The following is a 19,919-nucleotide window of genomic DNA, read 5'->3' as shown; positions in this document are numbered from 1 at the left end:
GGGGGCTTTACTCTTTCATTTTCCATTTTGCAAAGCCACTGGGGATTGAAGAAAAAAAATAGTGAGAGAATCTCAACCAAAATTTCATTGATCTCTCTAAATTTCTTTCTCTGTTCTTGAATCGAGAAGTTTCAGATCCGTTCGAGGTTAAAAATGGCGGAGAGTTGCGTTCGAAAGCTCTTCGTCGAGATCTGTAACGCCAAGAACTTGATGCCGAAAGACGGTCAAGGAACGGCTAGTGCTTACGCGATTGTGGATTTCGACGGGCAGCGGAGGCGGACGAAGACTAAATTCCGAGATCTGAATCCACAGTGGGACGAGAAGCATGAGTTTCTTGTTCACGATACGGAGACTATGGAGTCGGAGATTTTGGAGGTCAATTTGTACAACGATAAGAAGATGGGGAAGAGAAGCACGTTTCTCGGTAAGGTTAAACTCGCCGGAAGTACTTTTGCGAAATCTGGATCTGAAACGCTTGTTTATTATCCTTTAGAGAAACGTAGCGTGTTCTCTCAGATCAAGGGAGAGTTAGGGCTAAAAATTTATTATATCGATGAAGATCCACCTGCTGGTGGTGTTTCTGAATCTGATCAGAAACCGGAGACTGTTACTCCAGTAGCCGAGGAGAAGCCACCGGAGAATCAGGAGGGAAAAGTAGCGGAAGTCAAGGAGGAGGAGAAGAAAGAAGAAGAGAAGCCGAAGGAAGAACCAAAAGCAGAGGAGAAGTCTAGTGAAAATCCGCCGGAAAATTCGAAACCAGAGGAATCCCCTGCTGTTGAACCAGAGAAGCCTGCAGAAGTGGAAAATCCGCCGATTGCACATACGGAAAAGCCAATGAAGATGCAGAAGGCGAAATCGGAGGCGGAAAAAAGAGGCGATCTAAGCGTAAACGGTCTCGAACTTCGCTCTCTGTCGAATGATCGAAGCCGCAGCGCGTACGATCTTGTCGATCGAATGCCGTTCCTCTACGTACGCGTCGTTAAAGCAAAACGTGAATCTTCAGAAGGTGGATCCTCCATTTACGCAAAGCTTGTGATCGGAACTCACAGTATCAAAACGAAGAGCCAGAGCGAGAAAGATTGGGATCAAGTGTTCGCATTCGACAAAGAAGGATTGAACTCAACGTCTCTGGAAGTTTCCGTTTGGGCGGAGGAGAAGAAAGAGAACGAGGATCAGTTAACGGAAAATTGTTTGGGAACGGTGTCGTTTGATCTGCAGGAGGTTCCGAAAAGAGTCCCACCGGACAGTCCTCTGGCTCCGCAATGGTACTCTCTCGAATCGGAAAAGTCACCGGGAAATGACGTCATGCTCGCCGTTTGGTTGGGGACTCAGGCCGACGAGGCGTTTCAAGAAGCTTGGCAGTCGGACTCCGGTGGGTTGATTCCGGAGACCCGAGCCAAAGTTTACCTCTCTCCGAAGCTGTGGTACTTGAGATTAACGGTCATCCAAACCCAGGATTTGCAGTTTGCTTCGAAGTCCGAGCCTAAGGCTAGGAACCTCGAGCTTTATGTCAAAGGCCAGCTTGGGCCACAAGTTTTCAAAACGGGAAGAACCTCAGTCGGCTCGGCATCATCCGGCTCGGCTAATCCAACATGGAACGAGGATTTGGTGTTCGTAGCAGCCGAGCCGTTTGAGCCGTTTTTGGTGGTGACCGTAGAAGATCTGACAAACGGTCAGTCAGTGGGCCAGGCGAAAATCCAGATGGCAAGCATCGAGAAAAGGACCGACGATTGGACGGACACAAAATCCCGATGGTTCAATCTTGTTGGAGACGAAAACCACCCTTACACCGGGAGAATCCACCTCCGAATCTGCTTAGAAGGCGGATATCACGTGCTTGACGAAGCCGCGCACGTGATCAGCGACGTCAGAGCCGCCGCAAAACAGCTGACGAAACCACCGATCGGACTCCTCGAAGTCGGAATCCGCGGCGCCACAAATCTCCTCCCGGTGAAAACAAAAGACGGTACACGTGGCACTATCGACGCATACGTGGTCGCCAAATACGGCCCGAAGTGGGTCCGAACCCGCACAATCCTCGACCGCTTTAATCCACGCTGGAACGAACAGTACACGTGGGACGTCTACGACCCTTGCACCGTCCTCACGATCGGCGTCTTCGACAACGGCAGATACAACCGTGAAAACGACGCCGCTTTGAAACAACCCGGAAAAGACTTACGGATCGGTAAGGTCCGAATCCGACTGTCGACACTGGACGCTAATCAGGTGTACTCAACCTCATACTCCCTTACGGTGTTACTCCCGACCGGCGCCAAGAAAATGGGAGACCTCGAAATTTCCGTCCGGTTCACCTGCTCGTCGTGGCTAAGTCTAATCCAGTCCTATTCAACCCCAATGCTCCCAAGAATGCACTACATCCGCCCATTGGGTCCGGCCCAACAAGACATCCTCCGCCACACTGCCATGAGAATCGTAACTACCCGGCTTTCCCGGTCCGAACCGGCCATGGGTCAGGAAGTGGTTCAGTACATGCTCGACTCGGACACACACGTGTGGAGCATGCGAAGAAGCAAAGCCAATTGGTTCCGCGTCGTCGGTTGTCTCTCACGCGCCGTCTCTCTAGCCCGCTGGTTCGACGGGATTCGCACGTGGATCCACCCTCCGACCTCCATCCTCGTCCACGTGCTCCTCATCGCCGTCGTCCTATGCCCAAATCTCATCCTCCCCACCATCTTCATGTACGCGTTTCTAATTCTCACGCTCCGTTTCCGTTACCGGCACCGGCATTCCCACAACATGGACCCGAGGTTGTCGTACGTGGACTTCGTCAGCGCCGATGAGCTCGACGAGGAGTTCGATGGGTTCCCCACCACACGATCTGGGGACCAAATTCGGATCAGATACGACAGGCTGAGGGCGCTGGGTGGTAGGGCCCAGGTGCTGCTGGGTGACGTGGCGGCGCAAGGGGAACGATTGGAGGCGCTGTTTAACTGGAGGGACCCGAGAGCCACAGGGATTTTTGTGGTGTTGTGCTTGGCGGCATCGCTGTTGTTCTATGCGGTGCCGTTTAAGGTGTTTTTGTTGGGCTTTGGATTTTATTACCTCCGCCATCCCAGGTTTCGCGACGACATGCCGTCGGTTCCGGCTAACTTTTTCCGACGGCTGCCGTCGCTTTCCGATCAGATTATCTGATGATGTTGTCAAGTCCATTATTATTTGTCGGTTAACCTCTTTTTTTAGGGGTTAATTATGATTATTATGTATTAGTTACTGGTTTATTAATTATATTAATTAGTTTGTTTACTCAAAATAGTGGTAAATAATTGGCTACAAAAGCTTTAAATGAAAATCTAAAAAATATCTTAATTATTAATTTGTTTTAAAAATATCACTCATTAATATCTTTAAATTATTTTTAAAATTTTTTAAAAGTAAAAAAAAAAATAACCGTGATTACAATATTTTAAAAAATACACATTAAAATTTAAAATTAGCATTAACACCTCTACCTTATAAAAAAAATTCATAAAAATTATATATAAATTTTTTTTGAAACGATAAAAATAATTTTAAATTTTGTAAAAAACTTTAAAATATTTTTTGAAGTTTTAAAACATATTATAAAACTTTTTTAAAATTACATTTTAAATTTTTTTTTTGAAATAAAGTAGAAATATATTTTTATTGGATTAATAATAATAATAATAATAATAATAATAATAATAATAATAATTGTTTATTTATCATGATTTTAAAATGGGGGTGGAGAAGGTTACCGTTGGAAGGTGGCTATCTTTGGCGCATTTATGGTATACACCGCCCCGCGCCGACCACGTAGAGTGACCGTTGCTGGAAAAAGAAAAGGCCTATTTTCTAAATAATTAATAGACTTCAAAACTTGCTTTTTAAAAATATTTATTAATTCATATAAAATTAAAATAAAGCTCAATTTCACATTCTCAAAATTTTAAAAATAAATTCAAATGTTTCCCAAAATAATATAACTTCTTTTTTTTTTTTTTTTTTTTTGTGCTAAATGCTTAGTTATTTTGTTTAATATATTTTTTTTTTTGACAAAAATTTAGTAAAACGGAATTAATGAAAGTTTTATCGATTAAACTTATTATAATATTATTATAAGTTAGAGCCAAAAAATAGTATTAGGAATCATGACTCTCTACAATGGTATGATATTTTCTACTTTAATTCAAATTTAACCGGAACAATTTGTTTTTAATTTTAGCTCGACTTGTAGACATTTCTTTTTAATAACTAAATAATAATAAACCATGTGGGTCCCACTTGCTTTTCTAAGAGATTTAAATGGGCCTCAATTCTGGCCCAACTTTCGGAAATTGGCCCATTTATGTTACCTCAAGATCTAATTTTTACAAATATATTTTTTTTAAAAAAAATAATTTATTTATTTGGTATATTTTCTTACCATTTTAGAACGGATTAGAACGGATAATCAATCGAACGAAAAGTTTTAGAACGGATTATTTTGAATCTTGACGATCAAAATCATGTATAAACAAAACTCGTGATTCGAATCACCGCACAAGAGATTTGATCAACACCACTTAAATGTTTGAAAGTTAAAAAATAGAAAAATTTGCAAAATAGAAAACCTTAGCTCACACCCGACTTAAAAGAAAAACTCTATTCATCTTGAAGTTATGCGAAAACTAGGATTTTTTTTTTCTATACATGCATGTTCACTTAATTGTGACTCTACGTGATTTGGCTCTACCCTAAGCCAAGTCTTAAGCTCGATCTTGTCTCTACAAAAGACCAAGGTCCTTCAAATGCAACGGTGCATCTCATTTTACTGTTTTGATTCTCAATAACACGGGTTACATACTTTGTGATGTTATCCCAAGTCCTAGGATGAAGAATTGGACTATTCTTGCCAAATAGCAACTCTTCTCAAAATCTCAAAAGGCCGAGAATCTGTGATCAACCCGAAAACAACCTGATTTCATGGTCAAAATGGATTCTGTGTATCGAAGGGTAGTGAGAGTGAATCTATTTGACTCGGTTCATTGACTCGATCCATTCATCTAACCGTATACAAAATTCATTTCTATCAAATGGTATGCTAATTGTCTAAATACTTCAATAAAATAATAATTTAATGACAAGTCAACTTTGATCAATTTCAACCAACTATTTTACTTAATTGATAATTCGAAGCACAATAAAAGTAAATTTTAAAAGCTTCAAATTTAATATATTAAAATGATAAATCATTTATTTACATATAAAATAGCAACCAACGAATTGTAAACCATTTCACACAATAAATAAATAAAATATATTATCTATAATTACACGTCATGCATATTTAAAATCAAATTGTTGATTTAATATTGACTAATTCTTCCAATAATAATAAATCCTTGGTTTGGTTGACTTAATGGGATATCTCTTTAAAAGAATATTTTCCATTTATATAAAGACTCAGAAAACGACTTTTTAAAACAAAACAATAAATTAAAAAAAAAATGTTTTAAAAAAATTAGAGTATAATTCTATATAGTACCGTCGTTTACACAACCGATAAAATATTAAAGCGACATATTTACGAGCATTTTCGTTGTCTACCATATCACGCTAACTTGGCCAAAATTTAAATGACAAAAATACTAGGTCAACGTCCGATTTTTTGCAAAGTCAAAAAAACTAACAAACTCAATATCAGAACCCGCTCATACTTTGATAGTGTTGCTACCAACGAGCATGGACAAGTGTCTTTGATATGCGATATCGAACGGAGTCGTATGATGCAGAAGTCTCACGTTACGATTCCCTTCGAGTCTTACATATTCTCCAATTCATCATCTCTTGAACCTCGTAAAGAAGGAATTATCGTCATTTAGTTAGGGAATCTTATAAGAAAAACAACTAAAATATAGTAAAATTTGTCCAATAAATTATATAACTCAACTGATCTAAACCATATATTTTTTACTAATAGACCCGATACTTGAAACCCAAATTTAACCCGAGAATTCAATCAAAATTTTGAAAGTCAACTTTCAACATTTTTTTTAAAAAAAATTCCCTTTTGGGAAGAAGGTCTATCACTAATATCTAGGACATGAAAAGGTTGAAACTTTCCAGCTTGATAACATGAGAAAACGCTCAAGGGCAAATCCACCAAACTGACTGCCACGTGGCGTCTGTGGATTTGGCAGTCATAGTTTCTCCCTCACAGCTCTCTAATCTTATCACTTAAGCTACCTCAAATAAACGAACAAGAAAAGAAACGGTTTTAGTTATAACTTGTTCAACTTTGAGTTCATTGAAAAGAAGAAGAAAAGACGAACAAAAAGATCACAGAAAGCAGAGTCCCTTTTTTCCTTTATGAAGAGAGGTGGATCACAAGAACAGTAACAAAAGGGCAAAGACAAACCAGGAAGATCTCCTGTGCTCCACGTCACCATTACCTCGTGCAGCCACGTCATCACGCCGCATCAGCACGACGTAAACCTACACCATAATTTCCACACAAATACATGAGAATACAATGATTAGCTTAAGAAGAAGTCTTTGAAAGTTTAAATCTCAGAGCATTGAATTTGGTTGAGGTTGAATCTTGAAAGCCAAGAATTTCCAAGAAACTTGCTCCTCAACCAATCCAAATTAAAGAACTTCAAGAACATAACAGAACAACTCCCTGCAACGAAATAATGGAAATCAGCACACCACAAAGTGCATTGCAGAACAACTCCCAACAAGTTCAAGAAAGAAGAGTTTCGTCTTCAACTCCCATCAGGGTATTATTATCATTCTTTTCACTATCAAGAAAGCATTTCATTTTCATATTCATGTCAAAATCTATGTAGTATGGAGGTTGACTTACATGTATTTGAATGAATCTTGTTGGCTGTTGCTGCAGATTCAAGAACCAAATCTTTCGATAGAGCCTACGGTGGGATGGAAAATTTTCAGGTGGCTTTCTAGTGTAGTTTTCAACGTCCATTTATGCCTAGTTGCTGTGTTGGTGATTGTTTTGACAGTTCGGGGACTTCGGTCGGCTTCTAAAACCCATCATTTTCTCCCAGAGAAGTGGTATCCGCCATTGTTGGCTTCTATTGGGAGCTCTGGAATCATTGCCTTTTCATGGCAGGCCTTCACTGGCTTCTCCCCTTCAATGGCCTTCAAGACAGCCTTATGGTTCAGCCCCGTGCTATTACTCGCTTCTGCCATTTTCTTTGTCATTGTTGGATCTGCTGGTGGTTTAGCAGCAGGAGTGATCCTCGTAGTTTTTTCCCTGTGCCTGTCGGTATATCTCTGTTGGATCAATCGTCGGTTGAACTATACGATTCAACTTTTATCAGTTTCTACTAAATACCCTCCGTCGCACACTCCAATCTTGGTCATTGGATCGATCGTCATTGGCATTCTTTACGCCTCATTCTTGGTCATCGGCATTGGTGGAGCAATTGCTATTAAGTCTGGATTTAAAGCATTGTTCATAGCAGCAATACTGTTGAGCCTAACCTGGACTCTGCAGGTCATTAAGAACATAGTGCAAGTAACAATCTCACGCATAAAGTACTTGAATTTAGCTTGGGGACGCGAAAATAACATACGAGAAGCTTTCTACAGCACAGTGAAGCATTTGATTGGAACTATTGCTCTTGGCTCAGCCATCAACCCCCTTATCAGCTTCATTCAGGGATCTGCCCGTGCCATGAGATTGGCAGCAGGAGACCAAGATGAGTTCCTTTTCTCTTGTGCACACTGCTACTCGGCGATCGCTTCAATGCTGAGAAGCCGTGGAAACCGGTGGGGTTTCGTCCATGTTGGTGTCTACAATAAAGGGATAGTGGAGGCTTCATATGATACCTGGGAGGCATTCAAGAGGGCGGATTTGGAAATTGTTATAAACTCCGATCTCACCGTGTCTTTCTGCTTTCTCTGCGGGCTTTCTGGTGGTGCAATCTGCAGCATGATAAGTGGAATCTGGGCACTCGTAATACACAAGAGCTATGCAACAGAATTAGCAATATATGCCTTCCTGATAGGCTATTGTCTGGTAATGAGCTAAGATATTATAGAAAAAAAAGAACTGTTCTAAACTTTAATTGAAGTTAACGAATACCTGAGAGCAATTTAACTTCTGGATGACAATGTTCATGGCTTCTGTAATTGCAGTGCCGGATAGGAATGGCGTGGCCACAAGCATGTGTTTCTGCCTACTATGTGGCTTATGCAGACAACCCCCAGCATCCTCGGTTCGACTCCACCGTGCCAGAGCAGATTCGAGACCTTCGGCGGAGATTGCAAGGTTAATCAAATCATAAACTTGAAAACAAGTGAAGAAGCAGATTTAGACCATTCCTCAAATCTGGCATGATAAAAATAAATGTCTTCCGAGGAATCTACTGAAACAAAAATGGCAGTTTTGATCTTCTTTTCTTCTCTTTCCCTGCAAATCTTGTATTCTTTCGGATTTTGTTCAAGAGTTCAATAAAAAGTTCAGGGAAGAACTTTTGTTCAGGCACATAATAAAACTTCATACCTACTAAAAGAAGAACATATATTTCTGACTTCATAATTCATGCATTCCATAACTTTTAGTTCGAAAAAAGGCGTGTCCATTCGACTTACAAGTACAAATGCTGTGGGAAGGGAACACTGGAAATGATTTGAACTGAATCAAGAACAATTTTGCCAAACTTTGATAAGGATATCCCACAAACTGCCTAAAATGACAAATGTACACTATAGATCTTTGCTACATTGCAAGATTAATATATATCTCATAATTGCATGATCAAAGTCCAAATATTAGAGCTGGGGATAGTTCAAGAAGAATTCATTGGAAAGGAGTCTTTGCGACTCATTTAGATCCCAGGTGACCACGCCCACCGCATTCCGAACACATGGTATTGCCAGTTCCACCACAACCTACAAGACGATGATTACAGAGTTGGGACAGAAACTTTTCGGTAAGTATTTTGATAACTAAACATACAGACAACTAACAGAGATGAAACAAAAAAATTTCCTTCATCACTAAGTATATTTGAATCAAATGTACGTCATAAAAAGCATGCCTAATCATTTCGAAAGCTTCCCAGCATCGATTTGTTTTTACGAAAACAAAATATATCGAAGATACAATATCCATATCCCATTTTCTTCTTTTCTGCGTTCGAAGTTAAACATCACATCCATTAGAGTCAAAAGAGCATAAGTTCAACATAATAAACACAATACATTGTCCAACATATGTATGTAACAATCTGATAAGGTCAAAATCATTCAAAGTATTGCTAATACTAATAGTTCAATAAGGAATGTAATTTACCCAGGCAACGAACTTTCACAATGATTCCCTGGCTCTCCAATATTGAGTCAACATACAAACCCGAACCGGAGCAAGTTGTGCAAAGAACAGCACCTTTAGCATGGCATTCGGTGCATCGAGGATTATCTCCAATCATTTTCTCGGCCAGAGATATTCCAACTGGCGTCTCGATTCTTTCCTCTGGGATAGCCTTATCATAGCAAAACAGAGTTTCAGAAGTACTTCTTCGTCTATGAACATCTGCACCTGAAGAATCCCCCTGCCACATCCAGAAATTTTGACAATACTCTCAAATCCATAATCTATGGCAACTATGAATGCAGAACTATACACTTGGAAGCATACGATTCAATAAACAATTACAAATATGTAGACCAGCATATGGCAGAAATGGCAAATCGTTTAAAGAGTTTATGTTTGACGTCTAGTTATGTAACAGCCCAAGCCCACCGCTAGTAAATATTGTCCTCTTTGGGCTTTCCCTTTCGGGTTCCCCTAAAGGTTTCTAAAACACGTATGCTAGGGACAGGTTTCTACACCCTTATAAAGAATGCTTTGTTACCCTCTCCAACCGATGTGGGATCTCACAATCCACCACTCTTTGGGACCAGTGTCCTCGTTGGTACTCTTTACCCTCTCCAATCGATGTGCGATCTTACAATCCACCCTCCTTCAGGGTCCATCCTCGCTAGCACATTGCCCGGTGTCCACCCCCTTTGGGGCTCAGAGTCCTTGCTAGCTCACCACCGGGTGTCTAGCTCTAATACTATTTGTAACAGACCAAGCTCACCGCTAACAAATATTGTCCTCTCTGGGCTTTCCCTCAAGGTTTTTAAAACTCGCCTGCTAGGGAGAGGTTTTCACACCCTTATAAAAAATGCTTCATTCCCCTCCTCAACCAACATACGATCTCACAATCCACCCCCTCCAGGGCCCAGCATCCTCGCTAGTACTCGTTCCCCTTTTCAATCGATGTGGGATCTCACAAGTTACCCTTCCCAAATGCTCATGAAATTAAAATTTGATTGCAAAAAATTTCATTAAAGAGAACGTCAAATTGACATAATCTTACTAGGGAATTTGTCACAAATGATTGTTTTACTTGTAAAAAATCCTCCAATTTTATCGAATGTCTCCGAAAGCACTACTTATCAAAAATAAAAAACAAATGTACTTGCAAGTTTCAATCAACTACGTCCAGAAGTTTCATGCTAAGGAATTATAGCACAGAATAAAAATAACCAACAGATCAATAACTTATAACCAAGATGCTCAGCTTCTATCAGAAAAACACAGCTTAAAGGAGCCAATTATAATAATAATACATATGCATCAAACAACCAAGCACCTTCAAATGCACGAAAATGGATGCATAATAAATTCCACTGCAATGAACTCAGCCTCAGATTCATTCATTGAATAAATAACTTTCAAGTAATTTCCCGAAAAAAAAAAAGAAAAAGAAAAGAGAATTCCCATAACCAATTTCGAAAGTACCAACCCTAGAAGCAGAACCATTAGGATAGACCGCAAAAATCTTGGAGAACTTTCTCCTTTCAAAACACAACTCTGCTTGAATCCTTCTACTCGAAAACGATTTTAGCGACGAACTACGCACAATGACGGACGATGACACGGCTAATGTAGCTGAATCCATTGCGCACGAAAAATGGAAATCTCCAATCAAATTAGCCTCCTAACCAAGCGCGAAAACGAAAATTGAAGCTCGAATCGAAGATCTTCTCGAAGAAATCGCCAATATAATTGGTTAGTTCGGGTGAGCTTGGAGATTGTGTAATTTCTCTTGTTGTTAACGAATTGCAGATGTCAAATTGGATAATAATAAACTAAAAATTTGTAACAATTTAATTAAATGTAATTTTAATTTATAATAATTTAATCCACGGACTTTAATAATTAAATTTAGCTCTTGTATTTTTAAATTATTTTAACGATAAATTAAATGTAGATTTTTATTTTTAAATGATTTAAACTTTGTAGCTTATAATTACCTCCCGTCTCTAAGTATGAGTTTCATTAAATCTTAATAATAATTTTTACGATAGGGATTAAATCGTTAAAATATTTATGTTTAGAGTCTAAATTGTTATTTTATGAAAGTTTAAGGACCAAAAGGTAAAAATTTGATCTCCTAATTTTAAATTTTTTTAATTATGTGTTCTACTTATACTCGAGCGAAAGTTGAAAATTACTCGAAAGAAACATAATACTTAATAGAAAAAAAAAAAAAAACTATCTTAGTATATTTTCTATTTAGTACTTTAAGTTTCAAAAATTACATTTTCACCCTTGACTTCGAGTTTAGCTTTTTTTAGTCCCTAAATTTTAAAATATTGCATTTTTTATCCTTGAAATGAATTATTAAATTTATAATAATTTATCATAATTATTCAATTCTAATACGTTAACCGGGTATAATTGAAAAATGTTAAATTTCGAAGGACTAAATTGAAAATTTTTAAATGATGTAATGATATAAAATAAGGTGTCACCGTACCATATATGTTTGGATTTAGAGAATCCTTTGAGATTTAGTACATGAAGTAAACTTAAATATTACTTAAGCGTTGCACTTGTGTTTCATTTTATTAGTGAGCGATGGTTCTCTTTAACCTGTCCCGACTATCATCATGAACTTCTAAATAGGAGAATTCGTTACATGGATTCAAATCTATTTCAATTCTAACATAAAATATATCACTTGCGCGCTCGTAAGTTGCTCAACTAGGCTAATGACTTACAACCTATCTTAATTGATGCTTAAAATATTGAGAAGTTCAACAAATTTGAGCTTATGGCTAATTTAAACTGAGATAATTCAAGCACACCACTCTAATTACTCTAAATTTTTTGTAACTATCGGAAATTTTCTACTTAATTTAAAGTTGTCACTGTATACATATCATGAAGATTGAATGCGGAAATACTTCATCTAACTTTCATAAAATATCACCTTCATCTTAAAACACAACTCCACTTACGTGTTTTGAAAACACCTCTAAAACGACAATCCTACGAACTCAATTTTGTTGATTCTAGAGTGATTTCTTATAACAGGTAAATGTTAACTATAATCTAAATAATTGGATAAAAAAATAAGAACCGTTTCTGAATAATGAGATAAGGAAGGAGATCTGATTCTAACTTAATTTCTTGTAACTCTCAAATATGAGATAGGATGAGAGGTCAGTTGTAACTCTCAAATATGAGATAGGATGAGAGGTCAGTTGGGCGAGGTAGGTAAATTTTTTTTTTTTTTTTTTTTTTAATAATCTTATTTATCTATCTATTTATTTATTATTATTATTATTTAAACATAAATGGTTTATAATTATTTTTATTTATTTATTATAGATTTTTTTGCACTATTATGGCTTTATTTCTAAACTCCTTTCCAAATTGCATGCTCAACTCAACTCTGTCAGTATTGAACTTCTTAGTGTGCTAACTTAAATGATTAGTTTAAGCTAACAATCAAACTCAAGGATAGCCCGTGTTATTCATTGTTCGAGATTTTTATAGATGAAAACATTTGATAGTATTTTTGTGCAACTCTATTATAATAAAGTTTATAGTTTTAATCTTATGTTATAAGAGTAAACAAAGACGATGGCGGCGGAGGTGAGAACCATGAAATGGGATTCCGTTCTGATGGAGGAACAGGTACTCGTTCCAGCTGCATCCCGTAGTTGAGCTGCAGTCCCTTCTTGGGTGGTAGCGGCGGAGGTAAGAAAGATGATCTGGGGTTCCGCCCAGACGGAGGAACAGGTGCTCGTTCTAGGTGCATCCCGTAGTTGAGTTGCAATCCCTTCTTGGGTGGTAGTGGCGGAGGTAAGAACGATGATCTGGGATTCCGCCTAGATGGAGGAACAGGTACTCGTTCCAGGTGCATCTCGGAGTTGAGCTGCAATCCTTTCTTGGGTGGTAGTGGCAGAGGTAAGAACGATGATCTGGGATTACGCCCAGACGAAGGAACAGGTACTCGTTCCAGGTGCATCTCGGAGTTGAGCTGCAATCCTTTCTTGGGTGGTAGTGGCGGAGGTAAGAACGATGATCTAGGATTCCGCCCAGACGGAGGAACAGGTACTCGTTCCAGGTGCATCTCAGAGTTGAGCTGCAATCCTTTCTTGGGTGGTAGTTGCGGAGGTAAGAACGATGATCTAGGATTCCGCCCAGACGGAGGAACAGGTACTCGTTCCAGGTGCATCTCGGAGTGGAGCTGCAATCCCTTCTTGGGTGGTAGTGGCGGAGGTAAGAACGATGATCTGGGATTCTGCCCAGACGGAGGAACATGTACTCGTTCCAGGTGCATCTCGGAGTTGAGCTGCAATCCTTTCTTGGGTGGTAGTGGCGGAGGTAAGAACGATGATTTGGGATTCCGCCCAGACGGAGGAACAGGTACTCGTTCCAGGTGCATCTCGGAGTTGAGCTGCAATCCTTTCTTGGGTGGTAGTGGCGGAGGAAAGAACGATGATCTAGGATTCCGCCCAGACGGAGGAACAGGTACTCGTTCCAAGTGCATCTCGGAGTTGAGCTGCAATCCCTTCTTGGGTGGTAGTGGCGGAGGTAAGAACGATGATCTAGGATTCCGCCCAGACGGAGGAACAGGTACTCGTTCCAAGTGCATCTCAGAGTTGAGCTGCAATCCCTTCTTGGGTGGTAGTGGCGGAGGTAAGAACGATGATCTGGGATTCCGCCCAGACGGAGGAACAGGTACCCGTTCCAGGTGCATCTCAAAGTTGAGCTGCGATACCTTTTCAAAGCTGGCGAGTTTCAGATCCCCACTGAACACACCAATTCTTGTAGCGTGTGTCATGGGGGCAGGAAGATGAAACGCTAAGAGGATAAGAACACAAGCTCCTAAAAGCGTTTTAGAATTGATTGAGACCATTTTTGCTGTGTTTTTCGTTCTTACATGACTTCCTTTATATAACATGTGCTTCTTAATTTAGTTTGCAATTTCTTAATTTATTAGCCATTAAATTGTGGTGTTCTTTTTTAGAATTAAACCGTTTATTTAGATGAAAACAGTTGATACTTTTTTAAAAAAAAAAAAAATAATAATAATAATAATTAAAAAAAAAACAAATATTAAAAAATATCTACAAAATTTTAAAAATAGCATTAATATCATTTATCTTTAATACGTAAAAAAAATTCAAAAAAAAAAAAAAAATCATATCTCGACACCTCTTAAATTATCTTTTAACTTTTAATATTACTTTTGAAAATTTATGAGTTTTTTTTGAAGGGTTCATTAATAAAAGTAAAAGTTTTTTTTTTTTTTTTTAAATTTTTTAAAAAAGTTTAAAAGTGTATTTAAAATTTAATGGTATTTTTTTAAACCTTTTAAAGATAAAATATATTTTTTAAATAACTTTTTCCATCTAAAACTAATTCTTTGTGTATTTTTTAATTTTAGGTTTTTTTTAGTTTAAGTCTCTAAAAAAAATATATTTTAAAGTAAAATAATTTCACACTAGAGCTAATGAGATTAACATAAATAGATCAATAAATTAGAGATTAATATATTACAAATTTGAATACTGTTATGCTAATCCATCTCATCGTTATACAATCTTACGTCGTCATATTAACTAACATACATCATCATGTATGTCATCGTATCATCATCAAATAACGTTATCATAACATCATACATTATCATCACTATATCATCATCATCATATCATCATAGATTACGTTATCATAACCTCGTATGTTTTAGATTTAAATTACTAAATTAATTTTTTTATATAGTTCGCCCTTTAGTTTAAAATCTAACCGTTGGATAAACACGATAATGTATCTTAATTTTTATAATAAAATGTTATATTTTTAAATTTTTACTAGAGTATATCGTAAGAGAATAAAGATAATTTCTTAATGTAATGACCATAAATTTCTACATATCTAGAAACGTTACCGTCGCCATCATCTATACTCATATGCAGAATTAAAGATTTAAAATTTTTACCATAAAACATAAACTTCATCTTAAAACATTGTCATGGACTTACGTGTTTGAAAACATCTTTAAATGACAACGAAAAATTAAATAAAATAAATAAATTTAAAATTTAAAATTAAAAAGACCCTATTCTAATCTAAGGTTATGAAAATAAGTACAACTAACCTATATCATGGTCTCAAATTGCGATATCATCTTCAATCGTACATAAATGACTTGCCTTTACTCAAAAAAATAAGTAGCACAAGGCTTGAGTATTTTAAGAAATACTCCGTGAGTGACCCACTATTGGGGTCAGGGAATGCAAACACATGCAACTCATGATGTAGGGATCTATATTTTAAAAACTATCATAGGGGTGCCTCTAATCCGGACTAAATTGGATGTGTAGTACTTCCCTACGGATGACCCACACGTGCGATAGTAGAGCTAGTTGTCCGTGGTGACGTTCGGATGTCAGCAGACCCCTTATTGTCATGCAAGGTATGACCATCATCATCATAGCGTATGCGTCTGTACTCATCATCATAAAAGAAAAAGTATCCTGATGTATATGTACACACAAAATGTAAGAGGTCTCTATAATTTTCATCTTTAAATCATCTTTGTGAAACAACCCAATACACCATTCATATGTTACACTAATCAATATGTTAAATCGTATGTTCCAATGTATCATAAATCCTATAGTTATATCAATATATCCTAATCCTATTCTTTTCTATCCATAACCTAACCATATCGTTTCATCAATCGATCGTGACCATATCATTTCCTATTCATAACTTATCATATCATTTTATCAGTCTATCATAATCATAAAGTTTTTTTATACATAACCTCATTGTATCGTCTTATCAATCTATCATAACTATAACGTTTTCTATACATAACTTTATCGTATCGTTTTATCCATCTATCATAACTATAACATTTCCTATATATAACTTTATCGTATCATCTTATCAAACTATCATAACAATAACTTTTTCTATACATAACCTTATCATATTGTTTTACCAAACTATCATAGTCAAAATGTTTTTTTTGCACATAACCTTCTTGTATCGTTTTATCAATCTATCATAACTATAGCGTTTTCTATACTTAACCGTATCGTATTCTGTCTCAACATATCATTGAACGCATTGTACCGTAAGTATTATCATACAATTCATATTTCGTAACATATACATATTACACCATAATCATATCGATTCATAAACAATTCACACATATCAATATATATGACACGTGCAGAACCATGAGGCACGTGTCAACATCAAATATAACCATACCGATAGTAAGGCCACTTACTTGGATGACCTTAGCCGAAGTTCTATCTAACTCCAAATTAGCTTGCTTTCGTCCCTCGAATTCGTTCTCAGTTATGCCAAGGCGCTTCACCCTATTAAAGATGTTCACCAAATTCTTTCAGTAATTCTAGTTCCTAAATTTTATTGAGTATTTAACAATGTAATGACCCTAAATTTTACCTATTTAATCTAAGGTCATTACTATACCTTGAAATGCAGAATTTACATTAAATGGGCCCTGATCATAAATGCGACTTACACTCACCTTTTATTACCTCGTGAAAGAGAAAACGAGTACAAGGGAAAGAAAGGAAAAAGAACAATATTGAAATAAAGGAAAAGGAGCAAAACTAAAATGAATGTCTTACACTATCTTAAGGTTTATTATGCAAATACAATTCAACCTATACTAACCTATACTAATAATGCAAACCGAATTCAACCTAGACTACAAAATGGAAAAACAACTACCCTATGCATGTGCCACGGTCCCGAGTTGTAAGATGTCGCCGTTGATGTCACATGGGTGCCTTGCCCTTATCTGAAAAAGTAAAGTAGCACGAGGCTTGAGTATTCCTAGAATATTCAGTAAGTTGCCCCCTATCGGGGTTATATTAATTTTATATTTTGTTTACTATTATAAATGTTAATCAACTATTGCTGTTTTGTTTTATTTATTTATTTACGTGAAAATGGTTAAGATATTAGTTTTAATCTAATGTCATAACAGTAAACGAAGGCGGTAGAGGTGAGGACGATGACGTGATTTCGCTCAGACAGAAGAACATGTACTCGTTCCAGGTGCATCTCGAAGTTGAGTACGATGACTTAGGATTCCGCTCAAATGGAGGAACAAGTACTCGTTCCAGGTGCATCTGCAATCCCTTCTTGGGTGATAGCGGCGGAGGTAAGAATGATGATCTGGGATTCCTCCGAAATGGAGGAACAGGTACTCGTTCCAATGCATCCTAGAGTTGAACTGGAATCCCTTCTCGAGTGGTGGCGGCGGAGATGAGTACCATGACCTAGGATTTCGCTCAGACAGAGGAACAGGTACTCGTTCCCGGTGCCTCCTGAAGTTGAGCTGCGATACCTTCTCGGAGCTAGCGAGTTTCAAATCCCTGTTAAACACACCATTTCTTATAGCGTGTGTCATGGGGGCAGGAAAATGAAACACTGAGAGGATAAGAACACAGGCTCGTGGTTCTTACATGACTTCCTTCATATAACGTGTGCTTCTTAATTTAGTTTTCAATTTCTTAATTTATTAGCCATTAAATTGGGGGTTGTTTTTTTTAAAGAATTAATCGGTTTATTCTAAAAAAATAATAATAATAAATTAAAAAATATTGCTGTGATAAATAATAAGTTCAAAAAATATAAATTTTAAAAATAACATTACCACATTTATTTTTAATAAGTAAAAAATTTTAAAAAAATTATTATGATCACACAACTTCTTTATCTCGACACCTCTTAAATTATCTTCAAACTTTTTAATATTATTTTTAAAAATTGATGAGTATTTTTTTTTAATACCGTCCATGAGTAAAAGTAAAAGTATTTTTAAATTTTTTTTTTTAAAGTTTAAAAGTGTTTTAAAAAAAAAAACTCAATGATATTTTTAAAATTTTTTTTTTAAGATAAAATATATTTTTTAAATAACTTTTTCCATTTAAAAAAACTGTTTGTGTATTTTTTAATTTGAGGTTTTTTTAAGCTCAAGTCTCTAAAAAAAATATTTTAAAGTAAAACAATTTCAAGCACTAATGAGATTAACATAAATATAAATAGATCAATAAATTAAGGATTAAATATTACAAATTTAAATACATGCACGTCATCATTTAAGTTATAATACATCGTGACATTCAATACATACACGTCATCTTGATATGGAATATTGTTATGCTAATCCATCTCATCGTCATACAATCTTACCTCGTCATATTAACATACATCATCATTACTATGTCGTCGTCATCATGTATGTCATCATATCATCATCAAATAACGTCATCATAACATCATATATCATCATCATATCATCATTGACTACGTTATCATAACATCATATGTCATCATCATTATCACATCATCATCAAATAACGTCATCATAACATCATCCATCATCATCATCATCATATCGTCATTAAATAACGTCATCATACTATCATACGTAACTATTATAATCTAGCTAAAACACATCACAAAAAATAATGGACTTCAAGAAATAATGTATCTGATATAGGTCTTCCTAGTTCATGATAGCCGACGTTATTAAATCTCCAAGACTTTTTATTGATGAAAACATTTGATAGCATATTTGCGCTACTACTATGATAGAGTATATAGTTTTAATCTTATGCTATAATAGTAAACGAAGAATGTGGTGGTAGAGGTGAGTATGATGTCTCGGGATTCCGCCCAGACGGAGGAACAGGTACTCGTTCTAAGTGCATCCCAAAGTTGAGCTGCGATTCTTTCTCGAGTGGTGGCAACGGAGGTGAGAACGATGGCCCAGGATTCAACCTAGACGGAGGAACAGGTGCTCGTTGGAAGTGCATCCCGAAGTTGTGCTGCGATGCTTTCTCAAGTGGTGGTAGCGGAGGTGAGAACGATGATCCAGGATTCAACCCAGACGGAGGAACAGGTACTCGTTCTAAGTGCATTCCAAAGTTGAGCTGCGATTCTTTCTCGAGTGGTGGCAGCGGAGGTGAGAACGATGGCCCAAGATTCAACCCAGACGGAGGAACAGGTGCTCGTTGGAAGTGCTTCTCGAAGTTGAGCTGTGTTCCCTCCTCTAAGCCCAGATCCCCATTCAACACATTAGTCCTGGTAGCGTGTGCCCTCGGGGTAGAAAAATGGAACGCTAAGAGGATAAGAACACAAGCGCGTGAAATCATTTTAAAATTGATTGAGATCATTTTTCGGGTGTTTTTTCATTCTTCTCTAGCTCCTTTATATAGCATTTGCTTGTTAATTCAATTTACAATTTTTTAAATTATTAGCCATTAATTGTGGTTTTTTTTAGAATTCAATGGTTTATTTTCTAATTTAATTGAATACCTTATTTGGGTGAAAACTATTATTACTTTCTTTAAAATATATATATATATATATATATCCTAAAAACACTCTGGATTTTTTACTGGCTTCCTTTATATAACCTTTTCTATTAATTCAATTTACCGTTTTTGAATTTATTAGCGAAAAAAAAAGTTAGTTTTTTTTTTTTTTTTTTTAATTCAATGATTTATTTTCTTATTCAATTCAATACTTATTTGCATGAAAATGGTCGTACTTTCCTTCAAAAAAAATC

The 19,919-nt window shown here is 36.8% G+C and overlaps 3 protein-coding genes across 3 annotated transcripts; 2 read left to right on the top strand and 1 right to left on the bottom strand.

The window, feature by feature from the left end:
• Nucleotides 1-3,217, top strand: LOC111781008 (C2 calcium/lipid-binding plant phosphoribosyltransferase family protein). The gene has a single exon (XM_023661403.2). The coding sequence runs from the start codon at nucleotides 154-156 to the stop codon at nucleotides 3,154-3,156; it is 3,003 nt and encodes a 1,000-aa protein (XP_023517171.2). The 5' UTR covers nucleotides 1-153; the 3' UTR covers nucleotides 3,157-3,217.
• A 3,442-nt stretch (nucleotides 3,218-6,659) lies between these two features.
• On the top strand, nucleotides 6,660-8,268 carry LOC111781618 (uncharacterized). The gene is made up of 3 exons (XM_023662308.2): nucleotides 6,660-6,746; nucleotides 6,869-8,011; nucleotides 8,131-8,268. The coding sequence occupies exons 1-3, from the start codon at nucleotides 6,660-6,662 to the stop codon at nucleotides 8,266-8,268; spliced, it is 1,368 nt and encodes a 455-aa protein (XP_023518076.2).
• Nucleotides 8,269-8,501: 233 nt separating this feature from the next.
• Nucleotides 8,502-11,122, bottom strand: LOC111781959 (uncharacterized). The gene is made up of 3 exons (XM_023662709.2): nucleotides 10,791-11,122; nucleotides 9,290-9,548; nucleotides 8,502-8,886 (listed from the first exon to the last, which is right to left on the bottom strand). Exons 1-3 carry the CDS (start codon nucleotides 10,944-10,946, stop codon nucleotides 8,819-8,821), a joined length of 483 nt encoding a protein of 160 aa, XP_023518477.2. The 5' UTR covers nucleotides 10,947-11,122; the 3' UTR covers nucleotides 8,502-8,818.
• Nucleotides 11,123-19,919: the final 8,797 nt, after the last annotated feature.

Source organism: Cucurbita pepo, chromosome 19 (genome assembly GCF_057944985.1).
Source record: "Cucurbita pepo subsp. pepo isolate OVF chromosome 19, ASM5794498v1, whole genome shotgun sequence".
Lineage (NCBI taxonomy): Eukaryota > Viridiplantae > Streptophyta > Magnoliopsida > Cucurbitales > Cucurbitaceae > Cucurbita > Cucurbita pepo.
This window is presented reverse-complemented; position numbering and strand designations above follow the sequence as displayed.